At 40.8% G+C, this 22,960-nt stretch overlaps 1 protein-coding gene across 1 annotated transcript in view; it reads right to left on the reverse strand.

The window, feature by feature from the left end:
* Positions 1–22,960, reverse strand: part of PAPPA2 (pappalysin 2) — a 341,782-nt gene that overhangs the window by 175,718 nt on the left and 143,104 nt on the right. Inside the window, exons 4-8 of the mRNA XM_003410880.4 lie at positions 13,355–13,648; positions 11,432–11,624; positions 7,749–7,870; positions 4,045–4,534; positions 202–330 (exon numbers count right to left, since the gene is read on the reverse strand). Coding sequence (XP_003410928.2) covers positions 202–330; positions 4,045–4,534; positions 7,749–7,870; positions 11,432–11,624; positions 13,355–13,648 — 1,228 coding nt within the window. The remainder of the gene's footprint in view (positions 1–201; positions 331–4,044; positions 4,535–7,748; positions 7,871–11,431; positions 11,625–13,354; positions 13,649–22,960) is intronic.

Consider the following 22,960-nt stretch of genomic DNA (forward strand, 5'->3'; position numbering starts at 1 on the left):
CTTAACTATGCAAAGATATGATAATTTTGCAAGATCACTACCAGATTCCAAATTTTGTAATTTTAAGATTAACACTGGAATCACACAGTATCCTGCCCCCGTACATTTCCCAAAAAAGCCAAACTCGAGCTGGAGGTTGTACCTCCTGGCCAGAGTAGGACAATGTCCTGGTTTGCACATTCTCACACACACTCTACTCACTCTGCCACCTTCCCATCTCCACAGTAAGGAGCTCCATGCATATGGATCAGGGGAGGCGAAGGTTCTCCCAGTTCTGCTCCAGCTTCAGCCTGGACCTGGTATTGATATGTCCGTCCAGGTGTTACCTCCCTGCGGAAACCAATGAGCTGGTGACTATCACATTTGTAAAATGGAACACGGTTTGAAGATGGTTTGCAGGAGTTTAAGGGAAATATTATGGTAAAATAAACCTGGTATATTTATTACATTGTCTGAAACAAAGATAAGGACACATAGTCTTACTAAGCAACAGAACGTTTGAAATCATCTTCATTTCTGTATTCCCAGTACATGCCACATAGTAGATGTGTAATAAATGCTTGCTGAATTAACACTGAATTTAAAAGTTTTTAGACAATGTATTAGGATGGTATCCCAAGTATATCTTTACATATACGTGTGTGTGTGTGTGCGTGCACGTACGTGTATATACATCTACATACATATATATAAACTAGTCTCCTCTATCTTAGAAGTAATCGAAGAAACTTTAGATGAAAGTTTCACAGTTCGGGTTCAGTGAGGCCCTTCTTGGGTCAGTGCAACACAGTCAGCTTACTTGTCTCTCAAGAGAATTCTTGGCTTTAGGAGACTGAATCTTTAGTAAGAGCAACTCTCTCATAGAAGGGGGTAAGAACAACTTCCATCACCATTTTTGCGATGCTGGATATTCCACAATCAGAATTGTAATAAAGCCATTAAATTATATACTTTAAATGGGTGAATTGTATAGTATATGAATTATATCTTATGAATTATATTTTTTAAAAAAGAAATGCATTTAATTCCTCTTCAATCCAAATCTGTCAAAATGTATACATACCAGGAACGGAGTCTTGTATCAGTTGATACCAGATATGGAAGGGGTTTATCAGGCTCTCTCTAGAACCCCAGTGGAGAGTATGAAGAATATTTAGAAGAGAGAAAGGGAACAAGAAGGGGGGCTGCTTGTCTCAATGACTAATGCTGCCCTTATCTTAATTTTGTCCAGTGTCTGCCCTGATTGAAAAACCACCACCAAAGTCAAGCCAGGGTGGGAGTTACTTTGGAGCTTAGGAGGACAAGGATCTATGAGAGTTGTTGGGGCTGCCATGAGTGGCTGCCATAAATCTCATGCCAAGCCTCTCTCTTCTTTAATAGGCTCTTCAACTCAGCCACAAAGCCTCCACTCCCTCACTGGATGCTTGCAACTGGCAAACAGGAAACGTCTTGGGGTTTCAAAAACACCTTTAAAAACCTCTACACTGGCTTTTAGGCATTTTAATAGAAAAGACATCTAAATATTAAAGACTTTTTAATTTCCAAATTATCTTTCCTTCTCAGGAAACCAATCCTCTCATGAGAGTGCCAGCTATTTCCAAAAACAAGACCAATTTTATATCCTACCCACGCTGGTGGCTTCCCTGTACAGGGTGGTTTTTGCCAGACTCTTGTCTAGCCACGCATGAAAGTCTTATACTGCTCTGTGGTTGGGAAAATGATCAGATGGAAATGTCAGCATATGCTTACTCTTCTTGGGGGAAAAACTCAGCAGCAGGTAGCCCAAAATTTCAGTGATCTCAGATCATTGATCTGAGTTTGTAAAACGCAGTATGTTACTAAGGAAAGAGGACCAAAATGGGAGTCAGCCAGGAAACTGGATTTCAATCCTGAGTCTGCTGCTGACTAGCTGTTCAACCAACTTAAAGTCTTAGTTTTCTCACCTATAAAATGGGATATTATCGGCATCAAAGGTTTTCTGTGTGTGTGTGTGTGTGTGTGTGTATCCAATTAGAAACCCTGATGGTGTAGTGGTTAAGTGCTATGACTGCAGTTCAAATCTACCAGGCACTTCTTGGAAACTATGGGGCAGTACTACTCTGTCCTATAGGGTCGCTATGAGTCGGAATCGACTCATTGGCAACAAGTTTTGGGTTTTAATTAGCTCCAGTTAGATATTCAAAACACCAGTTGCCATCAAGTCAATTCTGACTCATGGTGACCCCACGAGTGTCAGAGTAGAACTGCGCTCCATAGAGTTTTCGAGAGTTGTGATCTTTTGGAAGTAAGTTGCTAGGCCTTTCTTCTGAGATGCCACTGGGTGGAATCAAATCACCAATTTTAACTGTTTGTACCATCCAGGTACTCTTATTAGAGAAGCTCAAAAATTACTTTATTTTATTTTTTTAATTTTTTTTCCTTTTTAAATCCATTCCTTGATCTATGCTTCCATTTGAATTAGATTTTTGACTGTTTCACTGTCTTCCTGTTCTAACCAAGAAAGCACACATGGGAAGAAAAATGTAGTGACACTAAAGGTGGACATTTTTCTCTCCTTTTGTACAGCTGATGTAGACTGGCAAAGTGGCCACAAACTCTCCCCTATCCCAAATGCACACTCTCCTGCGATGTGACTTTGTCGCTACTCCCATGAAAAGGTTTTTTTTTTTTTTTTTTTTGCTACTCCTTGAATCAAGAGGGAGGAGCCCTAGTGGTGCAATGGTTAAAGGCTAGGTTGCTAACTGAAAGGTTAGGGTTTTGAACCCACCAGCTGCTCCACGGGAGAAAGGTATGGTAGTCTGTTTCCATAAGATTACAGCCTTGGAAACCCTATGGGCCAGTTCTACTCTGTCATACAGTGTTACTGTGAGTCAGAATCGACTCAAAGGCAACAGGTTTGGTTTTTGGTTGAATCAGGAATTGGCCATATTTGCTAGTGGAAAATTATCACAAGCAACATAATCAGAAACTTGAAGTATAAGCATTTTGGGGTTTGTCATCCCCTGTTGCTGGAAACTCTTCTGCCCCCATGAGAACAAGCCCAAGTAAGCCTACTAAAGAACAAGAGACCATGTTGAAAGAGGCTTCATCTTCCAACCATGCCAGCCCTCTCAGCTGACACCTCTGGCCTATTCTTGAGGCCATACTGGGCCATCTCAGTTCTGGCCAAGCCAGTCCAGACAAGAACACTCAGCCAACCACAGAATCATGAGAAATAATATGTTTGTTGTTTTAAACCACTATGTTTGTGATGGTTTCTAATGCAGCAAAAACTAACAGATATAGTGTCTCTGATAAAACTTCTGTTTGATCTCTAATTTTGTCCTCAGGGCAGACTCTGAAGAAAATTAGGAGGTGGGGAGAATTCACCTTTGGAGCTACCAGCCTTCTACTCTAGATATTGAAATCTTTGAAGGCAACAATCTTATCTGAGTCTGTGTTCCCAGCACTGAGCACACAGTGCCAGGAACAGAGCAGAACTTACTAAGTGCTTGTAGAAAGATTAGCAAGTAGGAGGAAAGGGAGAGCTAGAAGAAAAAGAAGGAGAGAGTGGAGGAGCAAGAAAAAGGAAAAAGAATGAAATGTACATGTCGAATGAGTCTTGAACTAAATATAGTGTCAGTAGGGTCCTTGGTCCCTTTACTTAGCTGAGGAAGAGCTGACTGTAGCCTTTGAATATTATAGAAATGGTGGCAGATTACCAGAAAGTAGTAGCAAGGAATCAGAAATTAAATTGTGTCACCCATAGGAGCATCTGATTCTGATTGACTTGTGGCGGTCATATTCAATCTGACTGAAGCAGTTTAAAGATGAGCCTCTTTTTTCCATAATTTTTTTAATGATGGCATTAGCAGTCAGAGCACTTGGGGAATGTTTTTCTTCACCTTAAATATGGCACTTTAGGATAAAATCCCTTCTGAGATCTGAACATTTCTCCAACTAAGAACAGGTCAGAATATTAAAAAATGGGGGGAAAGGACATAAAACCCACCCCAAAATCCCCAGAAAATCCCATGGTTTAGAAGGCCCTACTGCCCAACTCACACGTCCGTGAACTTCCTGTGGGGGTGTGTCACCACCATGGGCAAGCCAGTGGCAAATGGGGGCTCGCGGAGAACCTGGTACCTCACAGGCCTGCAGCCAGAGCACAAAGAACTGTGGGGCTGAGAAGTCAGGAGAGCTGCATCAATCTCCATCCGTTCATCAAGGGTGTAGACTTTCACCCCCAAAACCTTCCCATCAACATGAAGCTTGATAGTGAGTGGGATGTCACAGAAAGTGTTTAAGGGGCCCAGGTGCACAGACTCCTGGTTTTCCAGCAAGATCTCCGTGTCGAAGAGTGCCTGGGAGGAGTCCATGGAGAGGTAGGTGACCCACAGAGTGAGCATGTCGGCATGGACTGGGTGCTTGAAGAGGAGCTCCAGGCTACAGCCTTCCGTAGGGCAGGGGACCGTCATGTTCATATGGTACAGGTGGAGCTCAGGACTCCAGGCTTGCAAGCTTGGCTCGCAGGGCTGATCTACATCTGGAGGCCCTGGGGAAGATGAGCAGATAAACACATCAGGTACCACCATTGAAAATCTGAAAATGAGCAGCCCATGTCAGTGGCCAGAAAGGAGAATGAAAAAGGAGGTGCTTCTGAACTTAGAAGTCATGTAAAAGCTGGTTAGCTTAGTGAGTTAGACCTAAAGTACAACTTAGGACAAAGGTGTAGTGTAACAAGTCAATTGTATTATGCTCTTGTTACCACATCACCTTACATGGTGGAAGCCTAGCAAAGAATTGGGAATGGAGTAACCCAGGCCCTAGGTAAAAACATAAGGCTGATGCGGAGTGGTTAGATCATATTCTTAAAGAATCCTTGAGCAGAAGAGAATTATTTGTGCTTAGTTTATTAATAATTTATATAAAAATTACTGCCTCTGAAACCCTGTTTTACTAATTAATAAGGAAAACATTAATTTCAGTCTGTCAATGCACTCTTTGTTTAAGCAAAGGCTCTTCACAAAACTTCTTTGATTCCCTAAGATCCCATGTTGGCAGTTCCTCCAGTTGACTGTTAGCCAAACTTTAAAACCATACATTGAATTTCCATTTCAGCTGAGGTGTGAGTAGGTAAGTAAGGCAGGAAACATAAGCATACATTACTGAGGGAGAACAAATGGAGATTCAGTAGCTAAGTAAAAACGTAATAGTGAAGGATCAAATATCACAAATGCATTGTGTTCTGCTCTGCGGGAATAATCCATACAAGGTGGTTTTCTTCTATATCACATGAAGAGAAAGTGCTGAATTTGGAATCAGCAGAGTTGATTGGCACTGTGTCATTAGCTCTGATACTGCAACAGGCCTCCCTAAGCCTCATTTTCTACGTTTATAAAATAAGTAATAATATTTAACCACCTGTCTTACTAGGTTAGCATAGAAGATCTACATAGCATTACATGGAAGTTAAGCTTCTAAATTTTCAAGAGAATTATTTAGCCCTTCAGACTTTGGAAAATAGAGTCCCAAAGTCCAAAAGGAGCAAGTTCAGATGTGTGTGTATGTGTGTGTGAATGTGTGTGTCTATTACATCTTATGATCCTTGCTGCTTTTTGCCTACATTGTAAGCTCACCCATTCATTCATTCAGCAAAAATTGATTGTGTCCCTATTATGAGCCTGGCCCTGATTTAGGCACTGGAAACAAAGTAGTGGATCAGAGAGCTAAAGGCTTTGCCCTCATATATCTCACAATAAGGTGATCGATGCAACAGTAAATAGATAAAGGGATATAGACGATAATTTCAAGTAGTAATGGGATCTTTGAAGAAAAAATAAAGGAGAGCTACAGAAAGATGGGGTGGAGTTGGGGGCTTTTTTAGATTACAGAGTCAGGGAAGGTCTCTCCAAGCAGATGATATTTAAGCGTGGACTATGTCTGATTCAACTTTGTATTCCCCATAGCATTTAGAAAGCAGTTGGTAGCCAGTAAGTATTCATTACCAAAACAAACAAACAAAACTATTGCTGTCAAGTCGATTCCGACTCATAGTGACCCTATAGAGACAGAGTAGAACTGTCCCATAGGGTTTCCAAGGAGTGGATTCGAACTCCCATCTTTTGGTTAACAGTCGAGTTCTTAACCACTGGGCCACTAGGGCTCCAAGTATTCTGTTATTAAATACACCATCATTGTATCTGAAAGCTCATGGGACTGTGACTGCTCTGCTTGATATTCAATCATTTTTATTGTGTATATTTTAAATATGGCTTGGTCCTTCACCCTTTCAAAGCAAAGGGAAGATCAGTATTTCTTAGCAGTATTTTCCAATGCTTCTTCCAAAATACTAGCAGAGAAAAGGCCCTTTAGAAGACAACCCAACAGCAGCACTGCTTGTCAGAAAAGTTTTTATCATGATCTCATGATATAACATGAAAAGAGGACCTAAAAGTTGACTTTATTTGCTTCAAGACACAATACAAGAATTCTCATTCCTTTTACTTCTACTAGATAATTGAATGTTTTCAAGAATTAGAAAGGAAAAAGTATGAGACCAGGGAGTCAAACAAGCATTAAAACACCAGCGCAAGACAAACCCTTGGCCATAGAAATGGTCTTTTATGGAATGCCAATCTCAAAATGGGTCCAATGCAGTGCCAATGTAAAGTTTATATTAATTTTCCATTCTTCCTTGAAAACTCACATTTGAGAAAAATCATATATAATCAATCAAGTAAATTGTCTCCCTTCAGATTTCTTCTTGAGGCTCCTTTTCCTTGAGTATCTATAATCCAAGGTGACATCTTACAGACTCTGTAGTTATGGACTCTAAGACCAATGTTCTCTTTTTTCTCCTGTCAGAGCGAAGACTTAAGGCTAGTTGAAATAGGACTGTGTCCAGCACAACTTACTGAGTGCCTTTTAGGTCTTAATAAATACAAGGAAAAAGATAATGCTCAGGTTAACACTGAAGATGGTGATGATGGAAGAAGTCAAGCCATTCATCAGGAGGTGCTAAAACCAAGTTTCGACAGCATTTTTTGGACTTGAGTTGTGAAAAGATTCCTGTTCTAATTTATCTTGAGGCAACGATAATTACATGTGTGTGAGGTATGTAAGTGTTTGAGAAGCTAGGGGAGAGGGAAAGGGGCAGATAAAAACATTTTTCCCCTCCCGGAGCCTAGCTTAGATCATATTCCGGGCACAACAAGTACCAGTGATTAACAGACTCGTAAAATAGCATAGATCAGAACGATCAGTTTAGAACACCTAGTTCACCCTACCCGCGCTCAGGCTGGCTCAGCCAGTGTGTGAGTGTTCTCTGCAACGTGTTCTCTGTTCCTCTCCTGATACAGAGAAGCAAGAGTTCAGCTTATATTGTCATGTGGCAAGGCTGTTCCTTGGGCCAGTAGGCACATATAACACTATACTCCTGAGACACCTCACCCTGAAGTCACCCCTTGAGTTCAGCTGAATTCAGTTCATCCCTCTGTCCTACATGCCAATCTCTGCTTCACCACAGACATTAGGCCCCCACATAAACCACACATGGGATATTCAGCACACAAAGGTGCCAGGCAGAGTCTTTCTGAGGCACCTGTAGTTTTCCAAAAAAATGTGCATGCGTGCACACACACACACACACACACAACATCACATGCTACCTTTTCCTTACTCTGCCACTGCTTTTCACAACAAGAGAATACTCCACCCCCGTCCTCAGTGGCCACCAATGTATAGATCAAAAAGCTACGGTACTGTACCCACAGCTTCCTCTGGAGTCCAGTAACCTGAGGAGTCACACACCCGCCGGGAGGAAGCTGTGTGTACATACTGACGGAATGTTCCATCTTCAGTGCAGGCTCCACACAGGCTTCCTGGGTCCCTGAGAAGACAAAGGGAGAAAGATGGGGAGAATCCATCAGATGAACGGGGATAAGGAAATTTTAATGAGGCCCTGGAGGGTAACTGAGAACACAACTATTTCTTAACTCATTTCCTTCTTGGGTAGACCTCGTCTTAGCAGAATTCATAGTGACAGGAAAATCTCAAAATCATGAAGCAGAAAACTTTAAGTCATAAATGAGGCCTGTGGAGATGAAAGGGGGCAGCTCCTGTCCTAGAAATGTTAAACACAAAACAATTACAATTTGAAGCTTTCAACATAAAACTCCTTTCTACGTTGATTCTCAATAAGTCATCCAAAGGCCCCTTAGAGTTTCCCCATGCATACAGACAACAATTTTCAGAGTCAACTTATTAGTGATATGTTATTGTATTTTAAACTCCCTACTCTTCATCACAAAAACATCCCTTTGTCTCCATTTCTATGGGGATGCATCCATTTCCCTAACTGCGAGCCAAGGTCCTTCACCAGCTAGCTCCAGCCTCACCTACTACAGCACCCTCATGAACTTAATGCACCCTTCACAATTAACTCTTGCCATTTCCAATGCATCATGCCCCTCACACAGATCCTTGAAACGTACTGTTCCTGCTGCAATCAAATAGCCTTCCCCAGCTTTTTGGTTTAGCAAACTCCTACCCTTCAAGACCCATTTAAATGTAGCCTTTGAATGGCACTAGCCTGATTTCTTCAGAGTGGCTGGCAATCCCTCCTCTATGCTCCCACTGCACCTGCTGGCTCCTCCATAGGATACTGCTCTGTGGTGTTGAGATTTTCGATTCACATTCTTTTTTCTCATTTGCTTGTGAGCAGATCCAGATCAAACTACTCTTTCTATCCCCAGCAATTAGCACAGGGACTGAACTCAGCAGTCTTTCCATAAATGCTTGTTTTATGAACATATTTGAGGCTATTAATACAATCTATGAAAAAAAAAATTTTTTATGAAGAACTCTTTAAGCACCATATTTGTGCTTGAAGAAATAGAGTCAATAGCAGCTAAATAACAAAGGGAAACCACTTTATGAGGCTTATCTCTGATACTTGGAATCTTTATAGAGACACTTATGAACGACACATCTGAAAATGGAGGCATTAAATCAGTACAACTCAATAGTTAAGGAGAAAAAGTAATATCTTGTAATATGCTAAAAAAAACAGTATTGTTAAGTAGGGGTAATAATTATGATAGCATCTTCCATTTATTAAACACTTTCTATATACCTGGCACTGTGCTGCTAGGTACTTTTCATAAATTACCTCTAATTCCTGTAATAACCCTGTGTTTACAACTGAGGAAACACAGGCTCAGAGAGGTTAAATAAATTGCCTGAGGTCACATAACAAGTTCCTGAATTCCTTTGAGCATGTTTCCAAGCATCATCTAGTATCCAGTACTTTGGCAACTAAAAGGTGTAGTTAAGCTCCAACCTCTGACTCCAATCGGCACTCACTTCTAATGTGGACACAACTCAAAACCACATTTCCTTGATGCACTTGGCCCTTCCGGGGCCGCTGCTGAGTGCGTAGCTGGGGCTCCTCTCTGACACAAGAATTCCAAATACCTACTGGAGTGGAGTAAACATAACCCCAACCATGACACAAATTGCTGGGTATGTGACGTGAGTCTCCCTGACACACGTATCGAGAGGACTCAAAACTGAGGCCCACCTAGCTGAGAAAAGGAAGCAAACTATAGCCTTTTCTGCCAACAGACTTGTAGCAAGCCAGCACTGATGTCTGCTTTCTCGTAACGTTTGTACCAGAGAGAGAATTGAAAGATTAAATTGTTTACATGTGTTAAATAAACTGATGTAAAACTCTGCTTTGCACATACCTCCGAGGACTTACTGTTCAGCCAATCTATCCGAAGCTGCACAAGATCATACTTGCAGGAAGATGGTTCTTACGTGCATCACATAGACGTGTGCTGACTCACAAACGGAGCCGTTGCAAGCTTGGGTGCGGATGGCAATAATAACTACTTTATAGGGCTGCGAGGTCTAAGTGATATCACGTATTAGGTATTATCAAGGCATCAAGGACAGCTATCAAGACTGCAGAAGGCTGGGAACGCCACTTTGAATGATTACTCACCAGCTTCCTTCTATCCATGTGTCTTCCTTTACTCTCTTCCCATCATTCTGCAAAGCTGGGGTACATGTAAACAATATTTCAGGGACATCCAGCTTCTTAGCTGGAGCCTGACACCCAGAAGGGAGGTGTGGCAAGTGGAAGAGGGGTTATCTACCTGCTAAATGAGAATGTTCCAACTTCAAAGAAATCATCTGTTTCTGCTTGCCCATTGCTGCAATTCCAACATCAACGTTTTACCCCCCAGATCCACTTCTATTTAGTTGTAGGGTCTTGGGGTAGCCACTGGATATTTCTCTATGCCTTGGATTTTTTCTTTATATAACAGGAGTTGTGCTTATTGAAAGGACTAGATGATTGTAGGATGAATGCTTCTCACAATGCTTCACACATAGTAGCATCAAATAAACAATAGCTCTTCTTGTTATTTAGATTCAAGAAAGACCTGGCAATCTACTTCCAAAAAATCAGTCATTGAAAACCCTATAGAGCACAGTTCTACTCTGACACACATTGGGTCACCATGAGTTGGAGTCAATTTGTTGACAACTCGTAAAGCAGGTTTTGAGATAGGTGACTCTGTCCAGATCAGGGTGGGGGTTTTGGTCCTCCTAGTTAAGCCACTTCTCCCATATCCCCACCAACTGTCAACTATCATGCTTTTTCATACCTTCTCTCCTTTTATCAAATACTTCCTGATATATTCAAAGAATGGATGACAGCTGAAGTTTCAAGTCTAATGTTTTTTCTTTAATAAACGTGTCATAGGTGTCTATTGTGTCAGGTCAAGAGACAGATTACAAAAATAGTCCTGTCCCCTAGAAGTTCCCAGTTTGACGGGAAAGATAGAAAAATGAACAGAGAACGACAATTCCACAAGATAGTGGCCATAAGAGAGGGCGGCACAGGGTACAACCAGAGGCAGAGGAGGCGTCAGAAATGGCCTCATCAGCCAGCAAAGCCCCTGATGCATAGCTTGGAGCAATGCGCAGCCTCCCACCCCCACCCCAGAACTACCTGGAGGAACACGCCTTACTTCCCTTCCCCCTAACACCACTCTGGAAGCCACTGCCCCATCCTCACACCAAGGAGGAATGCCTGACTTGATAGGTGGCAAATGCTCTCTCTGTTCTGCCACTTAATCTCTATCATTTTCTCTTGTCAACTCCTTCTCAGCTCCAGGGAGCTGGCCAGACGTGAATTTCCAAGGAAACATCTGGCAGGCCCATCCCCAAGGAGTGTGCACACATGATGAGCCATTGTTAAGGAGATGAAAACTGTGCCGGGTGAGGAGACATTCACTGTGCAGTAGCGCACACATTTATAGCTCCAATTTGGGGTTCCCCTCACTTCACATTCTTCCCCTTGTTCATAAGAAACGTCCATTCTCTTTGTGCCCTCAGAGAGTATTGTACCGGCCTCAGCCACCACAAGGACCTCTCTCACCTGTCATACACAACTCCACTAATTGGAGGCAGCCAGTAGATAGTGAGGGACTTGTGGGTTTGCCCGATGACCATGGGTGGAATGGGAATGGGGGTGGGCTTTCTGCTTTGACTCCATTGCTGATATACAAGGTCCAAATAGCAATGCATTCGGGCCACTTGGTTAGGGGTGAAGCTGTCAGTGCAGTCATCATCTGCAGAGACAAAAGAGGAGCACAAAAGATGAGGTTTTAACCTGTGAAGTTCATAAACGCAAAGATCAAATCTGTCTTGCTCATGGCTGAATCCCTAGCAACTATCACACCACTGTGCACTCACTAGGCTTAACAAACACTTGTTGAGTTAATAAATGTATTCTGTTTCAGGAAATTTCTTGGTTGAAAGCGGGAAAGAGAAGACAGAAACATAGTGCTTACTGATCTCTAAAACGGGGCCCTTACTTTGATGTTGGGCTGGACCAGGGTGAGGCTCATGTCATGAGGTACAAGGCTGTTCTGAGCTGTTGGTTGCTTATTCAGCAAACCACCAGATGGCAGTGTTTCAGCATATGGTCTTTTTATTTGTGAACCTTTGTGGTGTTAGAGACACCTACTATATTGCCCAGTGACTTTGGTCAAAGTGAGTAAGTATTCAGTAATGATGCTCAAGGCGGGGAGGGTTCAAATGTCAAGAAATGATGGCCCCAGCCTTACCGTTGGAGCAGGCAAAGTTCCTCTCGTGGATACATTTTTCACAGGGCTAGAAAAGGAGTTATCGTAGTGAAGACACACCAGTCACCTACTTCTCCTGCTACATAGCTCTTTCCTCTTCCCACCTCACAGGTGGTACCTAAACAGCTCTGCCCTCTGCAGCCCAGTGTCAGATCTCTCTGCCCCGGTAAGTGTCACCACGTGCTTGTTGAGGAGACAGGGGTGGTGGTGCTTACAAATTTGATGAGCCTGAATCATTCATCAAAGTGGAACTTAGACAGAAACATCTTCAGAGCTCACAAAAGGGACCAGCTCATTACTTTTCTTTTCCTTTTGAAAGGTATGGTCAGAGTCTGAGTGGTTTATCCTTTTAAATAAACTTGAATATTATTTTTTAACTTATCCTCCTAGATAAATTCTAGAACTTACCACCAACCAAACCCCTAGACCTAATAGAAAAATTACCCGCTTCCTTCTCCATTGGGGAATATCATCAAATCAAATCAGTCTTTAGTTTTGGGGGTAAATGTGAGTCTCCTTAGCAGGAGACTGTGGCTAGCATTGCTTTTCTCCAGAAACAAGGAAGGTATGAGAGGACAGGGAAGAAGGAGAATTAAGGAGCTGGACTGAGGAAAACAACTAGTCTGACAATGCGGTTGGTACCAGGGTCAAAGAAATGCCATTTTTAAAATGAGATGCTGTCATTTTTTGGTAGGAGAGCTAAGAATTACTCCTTGGCTGTTTTTGGAAGAGAGAATATGATACTTTTTTTAATAGCATAAAACAAAAAAGTAATCCCAAGCAAAAAATTAAATAGACCTCTTCAAAATAGCACAAACAGCCACCTTGACCTAGAAACCTCTTTCCCCTTTGTTATTGGACTCTCCTTCAGAGTAAATGCCTAAAGGATGTGGGCAAGAACAAGAAAAACCAAGCCCTAGAGACATGAGGGACCTCAAGAGGGCTTTTGGTTTTGTCCCTTAATTTTTAGCAATCCAAGACAGAAGTGTTTTTAATTTTTATATCTCTGATAGAAAACAGACCCCTTAATATCTCAGTATTTCTTCAACTTCTTCAAAGATGTAAAAAAAGGGAGTGTACTGTGATAAATACACTCTAACTCTCTGACACAAATTGGCACAAATGACCACTTCATCATCTTCTATACCTCCCACAATCCCCCTCAGCCCCCATATAATCTTAATGGAAAAAAAAAATCTTGGCTGTTGTGATACCTGTGTAGCTCATATAGTTGCTGAACGGAGCCCCTGGGAAGTGGGTGAAGCCACAGGTGTCATTGGTAGGCTCTGGGTCCTGGCACAGCTTGCTCTTGGGAGTGGGGGGCGTGTCAGCACAGAGGTCTCCCGTGTCCATGGACGGCACTGTTTCCCTGCAAGGGTCATCGCAGGATTCTCTTTCACTGACCCCTTTGAAGACATGGTAGAGTCCCAGGACATGTCCCACCTCATGGATCATGATGTTGGTATGGCCAGGCATGCCGTAATAGGCAGGGTTGAGGACAACACCACCTGTAATGGAAGGTTTGGAAAGCATCTTCAGTATGGAATAGGTAGCAGCCATCCAACCCTTAATTATGTCTTCTGATAGCCATCAAATGGTCAATTTCAGTCTCTGGGGAGACAATTTATAACTTCTAGTGCACCCAATCCCTGCTCTGCTTCTCCGGCCACAAACACCTTCTGAAGTAATCAATAAATACTTCTTTAACCCCTACCGTGGGTGAGCGCTGTATTAAATGCTAAGGATAATGATATAGACAAAACAGATAGAGGGCCTGAAGGAGTTTTTAAAAATACAGATGTACAAACAAGGCACCAGAATTGATGGAATACCAATTGAGATGTTTCAACAAACAGATGCAACACTAGAAGCTTTCGCTCATCTATGCCAAGAAATTTGGAAAACAACCACCTGGCCAACTGACTGGAAGAGATTCATATACGTGCTCATTCCAAAGAAAGGTGATCCAATAGAATGAGGAAATTATCAAACAATATCATTAATATTGCACACAAGTAAAATTTTGCTGAATGTAATTCGAAAAAAGTTGTAGCGGTACATCAACACAGAACTCCCAGAAATTCCACCTGGATTTAGAAGAGGACATGGAATGAGGGATATCATTGCAAATGTCAGATGGTCTTGTCTAAAAGCAGAGACTACCAGACAGACATTTACCTGCGTTTTATTGACTATGCAAAGGCATTCACCTGTGTGTACCATAACGAATTATGGATAACTTTGTGAAGAATCAGAATCCCAGAACACTTCATTGTGCTAATGTAGAACCTGTACATAGACCAAAAAGCAGTTGTTCTACAGAACAAGAGGATACTGAGTGGTTTAAAATCAGGAAAGGTGTGCCTCCGGGTTGTATTCTTTCATCAGACTTATTCAATCTGTATGCTTAGCAAATAATCAGAGAAGCTGGACTATATGAAGAATGAAGCATCAGGATTGGTGGGAGACTCATTAACAACCTGCATTATACAGATGATACAACCTTGCTTGGTGAAAGTGAAGAAGACTTGAAGCACTTACTGATGAAAATCAAAGACCACAGCCTTCAGTATGGATTACACCTCAACATAAAAAAAAAAAAAAAAAATCCCCACAACTGGATCAATAAGCAACATCATGATAAATGGAGAAAACATTGAAGTTGTCAAGGATTTCATTTTACTTACTTGAATCCACAATCAATGCCCATGGAAACAGAATAAAAAAAAAAATCAAAGGACTTATTGCACTGCCCAAATCTGCTGCAAAAGACTTCATTAAAGCATCAAAAAGAAAAGATGTCACCTTGAGGACTAAGGTGTGCCTGACCCAAGCTATGTGTCATGGATTGAATTATATCCCCCCAAAAATGTGTGTATTAACTTCGTTAGGCCATGTGTGGCTGCCCACCATTTTGTGATTTTCCTAAGTTTTAGAAATCATAATCTCTGCCTGTGGTTAAAAGGATTAGAGTAAGATGTAACACTCTTGGTCAGTTCACCTCTCTGATTCAATGTAAATGGAGTTTCCCTGGGGTGTGGCCTACGCCACCTTTTATCTCTCAAGAGATAAAAGGAATGGTTTTTTTTTTTTTTTAAGCTAGCAAAGAGTGGGGACCTCATATCACCAAGAAAGCAGTGCTGGGAGCAGAGCGCGCCCCTTGGACCTAGGGTCTTTGTGCCTGAGAAGCTCCTCAACCATGGAAAGACTGACAAAGACTTTCCTCCTGAGCCAACAAAGAGAGAAAGACTTCGCCTGGAGCTGACACACTGAATTTGGACTTGTAACCTACTATACTGTGAGAGAATAAATTTCTCTTTGTTAAAGCCATCTGCTTGTGATATTTCTGTTATAGCAGCACTAGATAACCAAGACACCATGGTATTTTCAATTGCCTTATATGCATGTGAAACCTGGACAATGAATAAGGAAAACCAAAGAAGAATTGATGCCTTTGAATTATGGTGCTGGTAAAGAATATTGAATATACCATGGACTGCCAGAAGAACAAACAAATCTGTCCTGGAAGAAGTACAGCCAGAATGGTCCTTAGAATCAAGGATGGCAAGACTTCGTCTCCTGTACTTTGAACATGTTCTTATCAGGGACCAGTACCTGGAGAAGGACATCATGTTTGGTAAAGTAGAGGGTCAGCAAAACAGAGGAAAATCCTCAATGGGATGGATTGACATAGTGGCTGCAACAATGGGCTTAAACATAGCAACATTTGTGAGGATGGTGCAGGACCAGGCAGTGTTTTGTTCTGTTGTACACAGAGTCACTGTGAGTCAGAACTGACGCAAAGGCACCTAACAACAACTCTCACAGAACTGACAACCAGTAAGACAAGCCCACCTAAACCACCATGAAATTCAGAATAACACAGGCACTGTAGGAGTATTCTACCCTCGTTTCCCAAAATCTCCATGAAAACACCAAGGGGGATGCTTCAGAGAAGAGTTAATTGCATGCAATCTGGGCTCAGATGAATGACCTGGCAGTATCACTGTGACTTTACAAAATGAAAGGCTAAAGACCTCTGAGAGCCACAACATTTATCTGTACAACTTGCTGGGGTGCCAACCCCTGACTATCCGCTGCCATAGTTGGAACCACTTGACTTCCCTTCTTTAATTCAAATTGACAGGCTCAGGCCCAGTCTCATTTCTAGGATGTGAAGCAGGTGATTTCACCAGCTTTGAATCAATTCTCTGTGGTCCAGAGTCATCCTTGGCTGTGTTGATAGGCTGGCCTACCCCTCTGTCCTAGGTTTGATCCCAGTTTCCAGTGCTTGCTTCATTCCTCATACCTGAACCCTTTCTGTATCAATAGTCTGCTGTGTGTAACAGGCCCTCTAGAAGAACAGCTCTGCCTTGCTCTTGGCAGACCATATTCCAGGGAATATATTCTATTCCTGAACTCCAGACAATGCCTATAGACAACTACATCCACTCTTCACTTACTGACATGGTTAGGTTCCAAAGACCAGGTCATTATTAAAAAAAAAAAAAAAATTAGTGTTGGGTGATAATGGAAGATGACCACATCCTTAGATAATTGCCAAATTACATCATTACATAACTGCCAAACCACTGAGAATCATGACCCAGTCAAGTTGACACGTGACCTTAACCATCACAGGCTGTGTAACTCTCACCTTGTACCTCATCATTTGTTACTGCCAGACGTACATCATTAATGTGCAAAATAATTGGATAGTAGAGTTTTTACTACTATTGTAAATGCAAAATGTTAGATAATAAGATAGTCAATGAGTGAGAAGTAGGTGTATATACATGGTTTTATATGCAGGACACACTCACTAGTTTCTGCCTAATGAGTGGTTCAATTTGCCTTGCTAGTGACTACCTTACTGCAAAGGGCAGCTTCTAGATCCAAGTCCTTGTCTCTGCCAGCCTACTGAGACATGCTGACATTTATCAAGCCATCACCAGCCTTATCCTGAGATATATCATCTACTTTCACATCCAAAATATAGCTAGATCTCCCCTCCATTGTTTACCATTTCTACCACTTCCAGTAAAAATTCTTGTTCTCCAACATTATACTTTCTTTTCCTTTATCTCTCCTTTTATAAAGTTATTTATTTACATTTCTCTCATTTGTTAAACATTATTATTATGTCGACATAACATTAAAATAACTTGAAAACTAGTCTAGCTCAATAACGTTAAGAATGCCTAGTATTTGAATAAACCTAGTCAAATGCAGTAGCTCTACTTTTCAAGATGCTCATTGCTCCATGTTTTAGATATCCAATTACAGTGATAATCATCATCAAAGGTCATACACAAGTATTCACTCAGTTCTCCATCAACAATATCAACTTCCACATCAATGAAGATGTCCTAAGATAATGGTTTTCTGTTCTCTCTCCTGATTGTTTTTTTAAGTGCCTTTGCCCTCTGCATCCTTCTTGTTCATCATACCTTTTCTTCACCATACCTTTCCTCTACGTATGCTTACTACTGCTTGTCCTTTTCCTTCCCACTCTCAACACTCCTCCTATCCCTACCTTTAGTTAAGCTTTGGATTCAAAAACCACTCTGCCAGACAGAGGACCTTTGGAGGCTATAATTCATACAGAAGGTTTAAGTGTCCACATTGAGTAGTTTTTTCCAAATTGTATTTATGGCCCTAGGTGATACTTTGGAGGAAAAAAATTGATATTGGTGGCTAAATATTCTTGAGAAAAATACAGCATGTCATACTTTCCTCCTGAAGATTCACCATGTACATTAGAATTATCACATTAAAGGTCCTGAAAAGTCTTATAGTGATTTTGTTTAACCCATTGCTTCCCAAACTTATTTGAACACAGAACTTGCTTGGGGTAGAATATCTTTTGACATATCTGGAATATTAGATTCCTTGATGCACAATTCAGAAAACACTGCCAGGAAAGACACTCCATGCTCGTGGACTGGAAGGCTTAATATAGTCAAGGTATCAATATTGCCCAAATCAATCTACAGATACAATGCAATTCCGATTAAAATTCTAACAGCATTCTTTACAGAAATGGAAAAGCTAATCCTCAATTCTACAGGGAAAGAGAAGAGACCCCAAATATCCAAAGCAATTTTGAAGAAGAACAAAATAGAAAGCCTCACACTTCCCAACTTCTAAATATATTACATAATACAGTAATCGAAACAGTCTGGTACTTATTTAATGATAGACACATAGACCAGTGGAGTAGAATTGAAAACTCAGAAGTAAATGCAAACATCTATGGTTAATTAATTTTTGAAAAGGGAGCCAAACCTGTTTAATGGGGAAGGAGCAGACTTTTCAATAAATGATGCTAGCAAAACTGTATTTCTGCATACCGAAAAATGAAACAAGATCCATACCTCATGCCATAAACAAAAACTATTTCAAAATTGGATCAAGGACCTAAATGTTAAATCTAAAATCATAAAGTTCTTGGAAGAAAATATAAGAGTCAAACGTTGGAACTTAATTTTTTTTCAGTGATAGATTATCAAACACAAAAACAAATGCACGAGCAGAAAATAAAATAGATAACTGGGACCTTGTAAAAGTTAAATGCTTATATTCATCAAAAAGTGACAACCTATAGACTGGGAAAAAACCTTCAGGAATGATATAACTCATAAGGGTCTAATATCTAAAAGGTATAGAAAACTTCTACAATTTAACAATAAAAAGACAAATAACCCAATCAAAAACTGGGCAAAAGACACGAACAATACTTCATGAAAGAGGATATTCAAATAGTCAACAAACACATAAAAAGATGCTCAAATCATTACCCATCAGAGAAATGGAAATCAAAACCACAAGGAGATATCATTTCACTCCCACTAGGATGGGTAAGAAAAAAAAAAGGACCGAAAATAACAAGTGTTAGATGGGGATGTGGGGAAATTGGAACCCTCATCCATTGCTGGTGGAAATGAAAAAATGGTACAGCTGTTGTGGAAAATAGTCTGGTGGTTTCTCAAAAATCTAGAGAGCTGCCATAAAATCCATTAAAAAAAAACCCGTTAGAGGTATAAAAAAAAAACCGGTATAGCTACCATAAAATCCATTGCTGTCCAGTTGATTCTGACCCTATAGGTCAGAATAGAACAGTTCCATTCAGTTTACAAGGAGCAGCAGCTGGTGGATTCGAACAGCCAACCTTTTGCTTAGCAGCCAAATTCTTAATTACTATGCCACTAGAGCTGCCATATGGCCCACTCCTAGGAATATACTCTAGGGATCTAATAGAAGTGACACAAACAGACATATGCACACTTATGTGCATCGCAGCACTATTCATAACAGCCAAAAGATGGAAACAACCTAAGTGCCCATCAATGGATGAACAGATAAGCAAAATGTGGTACATACATACAGTGGAATACTACTCATCAATAAAGAAAAATGAGTTCCTGAAACATTTTATGACATGGATGAACCCTGTTGGGCATAATGTTGAACAAAGTAAGTCAATCACAAAAAGACAAATATTGTATGTTCTCACTTTTATGAAATGACAAATAGGTAAATATACAGAAACTTAATGTTCGAAATATACAGAAACTTAATGTTCGTTTGGTTAAAGAGCTCGTGTGCTAACCGAAAGGATGGAGCTTCCAACTCACCAGTGGCTCCATGGGAGAAAGATGTGGCGGTCTGTTCCTGTAAAAATTACAAACTTGGAAACCTAATGGGGCAGTTAAACGCATGAGTCAGAATTGATTCGATGGCAATAGAATGTTTGTTAGTGGTTACCAGTAGAGGGAGGAGCACTCCTTAGGTAAAACAAACAACAAAAGTTGCCATAGAGTCAACTCCTACTGATAGCAGCCCTCTAGGACAGAGCAGAACCACCTCATAGAGTTTCCAAGGCTGTAATCTTTATGGAACCAGACTGCCGTATTTTTCTCCTGCAGAGTGGCTGGTGGGTTCAAACCACTAACCTTCTGGTTAGCAGCCAAGAGCTTAATCTCTGCACCACCAAGACTCACTCTTTTGGAAGTAGTCGCTTTTTGTTTATAGCAATAAGAAAGGTGGCATCGAATGTGGGTGAAGTTTGCACAGCATGACTGATGTAATTTATGTCAATAAGCTGTACATAGGGAAAACGGATGAATGGGCAAATGCTTGGTTGTATATGGCTTTGTAACAATAACTATAACCAAAAGAAGGAGGAGTGGCTACAGATGCCGATACTAACTAGACATAATCAATCATCTCATGGGATTAGTTCTCTTGGTTTGGGGGTTTAGGGCTGTGGTTTCGTGGGACGATCCAGTCGATTGGCATAACATAGTCCTTAAAGTTTATTGTTCTACCTCCTAGTATGGTGAGTAGTGTCTGGGATCTTAAAAGCTCATGAGCAACCATTTAAGTTACAACTATTGACCTTTATTAATTTGGAACAAAAGAGAAAATAGGAAATCCAAGAATCAGAGAAGGAACTGAAATACAGGACTCATTGTTTCCATGAACCACTGCCTCCTCTGCCTTGAGACCAGAGGAACTAGATGGTACCTGGCTACCATAACTAAACCTTCTGATATGGGACGCAATAGATAAATCCTGAAAAACAGGGAGAAAAATGTAAAACAGAACTTGAAATTCTTAAAGAATTCAGACTTATTATACCTATTGAGGCTAGAAGGGTCCCCAAAACTATCGTCCTGAGTTGCTTTTCAAAACTTGAATTGAAACTACCCCTGAAGTCACCTTTAAACTAAGTAACAGTTTAGCTCAAAGAGTAAAGATTGTCAGCCTGGAGTGCTGTGTTAAAAAAAAAAAAAAATTACCTGTAGAAGACCAAAGGGTCAACAGCTATTTTAAAGCATAGATAAGAAGGTTGGGGGCAGGGAGTTTAGGTAAATGGAAATGAAACAACTAAAACAGAAATAATGAGAATATTGACAATGTGTAGAATGTAACCAATGTCACTGATCATTATATTTAGAAACTGTGGAATGGAAGTGGGTGTTGCTGTGTATGTTTTCATCGAAAATAAAATTAAATATTAAAAAAAAAAGAAAGCACTGGCAGAGAAAAGGAACTCACAATAAATAGTTATTTTCTACCCATATGTCTTATCTCTGGGAAAACATCAAATATCCCTTCATTCTATGGTCAGTCCAGCCCCAAAGTCCTCTGGTGAACTTCTCCACCAGTAAAGAAAGAAATTGGGGCTTAACAGAATGAAGATCCCAGGAAGAAGATTGGCAAAGGCTGCATGTGTCCAGGAAGAAGAGATGGCCAGGAGTGTGCCCCTGGAGGCACGTGAAGAGGATATGGGGGTGGTGGGTCATTATAGCTCTGGGATCTTGGAAATCTCTAGAAGTCCCTGCCTCAATACTAAATAAGATATTTTAACACCTAAGAATATTCTACAACATATTCATCATCACCTTTCAATAAACCAGCTTATTTATAAGTGAAGGAAGAATAAAAATCGAAGTCCTCAACACTTCCAGCAAATCCCCTCTATGTCCAGGACAACAGACCAGGGCTCTCACACTCCAAAAACAAAAGGGTACAGGTTTAACCAGAGAACACTTAAATTTTAATTAAAAACATAAGCAACTAACACGCACTTGCTGACAGTTAAATTTTTTATTCCAAAGCAAGGAGATTTCTGTCTCCAAATCATCTGTATGGAACACACAGTAATGGGCTTAACTATAAAAAAAAAACAAAACTATAGCTGTGTTAAATACAACGCTGCATGTTCTAATTTAGGAGTAAGTCCTGTGTACAATAATACATGGTGATGAAAAAGCAATATATCCTAAGCTCCTGAAACTCTTATAGAATTCTGCCTGCTAGCACAGGTTATGGGATCACACTGGACTAGAAGGAAGGAACTTGGAGTGTGGTCCTGACCCTTAAAATCTGTGTGTTCTTGGCCCTGCTGTTTATCCTTTCCCTAGGTGTCCTCATGTGTAAAATGAGGGGGCTATACTGGCTAATCACTAAGATCTTTCTATTCTCATTCCATGCCTATGGTGAGCTAACATGCAGGGACTTTGTGAGACAATCATAAATACTATGTGAGGAAATTCACGTTATCATGGACTGTCACCACCTCAGCCTTTTAGTCTGTGTTCCAAGATTCTCATCTCTCAATAACCGAAGGAGCAGACCATAAGCATTCTATTCTCCAACCTGCTACATATTTTCAACTGACCCAGATTCCTGCCTATTAACCCTCACACCCTGCCCACCAGTTTGCTCTCTCCTTCTGCAATCATACTCACAAAGGTCCCACACGGTTCTTCTCAGTGACTCTGTATTCCAACTATACCACACTTGTTAAATTACTAATCACTCAGACACACATATACACATACACCCATGTGCTCAAGAGAAGAATGGCATTAATTTGTTTCATGGTCTAGATTAGAAAAGTTTTCTCAAGTTTCAATAGAAAGAAAAATATTTGCATATATGTTGTTGTTAGGTGCTTTTGAGTTGGTTCCAACTCATAGCAACCCAGTGTACAACAGAACAAAACACTGCCCAGCCTTGCACCATCCTCACAATTATTATACGTGAGCCCATTGTTGCAGCCATTGTGTCAATCCATCTTGTTGAGGGTCTTGCTCTTTTTTGCTGACCCTCTACTTTACCAACCATGATGTCCTTCTCCGAGGACTAGTTCCTCCTGATAACATGTCCAAAGTATGTGACAAAGTCTAGCCATCCTTGCTTCTAAGGAGTATTCTGGCTATACTCTTCTAAGACACATTTGTTCATTCTTTTGGCAGTCCATGATGTATTCAATATTCTTCAGCAACACCAAAATTTGAAGGCATCAA

The sequence above is a fragment of the Loxodonta africana genome, chromosome 25 (genome assembly GCF_030014295.1).
Source record: "Loxodonta africana isolate mLoxAfr1 chromosome 25, mLoxAfr1.hap2, whole genome shotgun sequence".
NCBI lineage: Eukaryota > Metazoa > Chordata > Mammalia > Proboscidea > Elephantidae > Loxodonta > Loxodonta africana.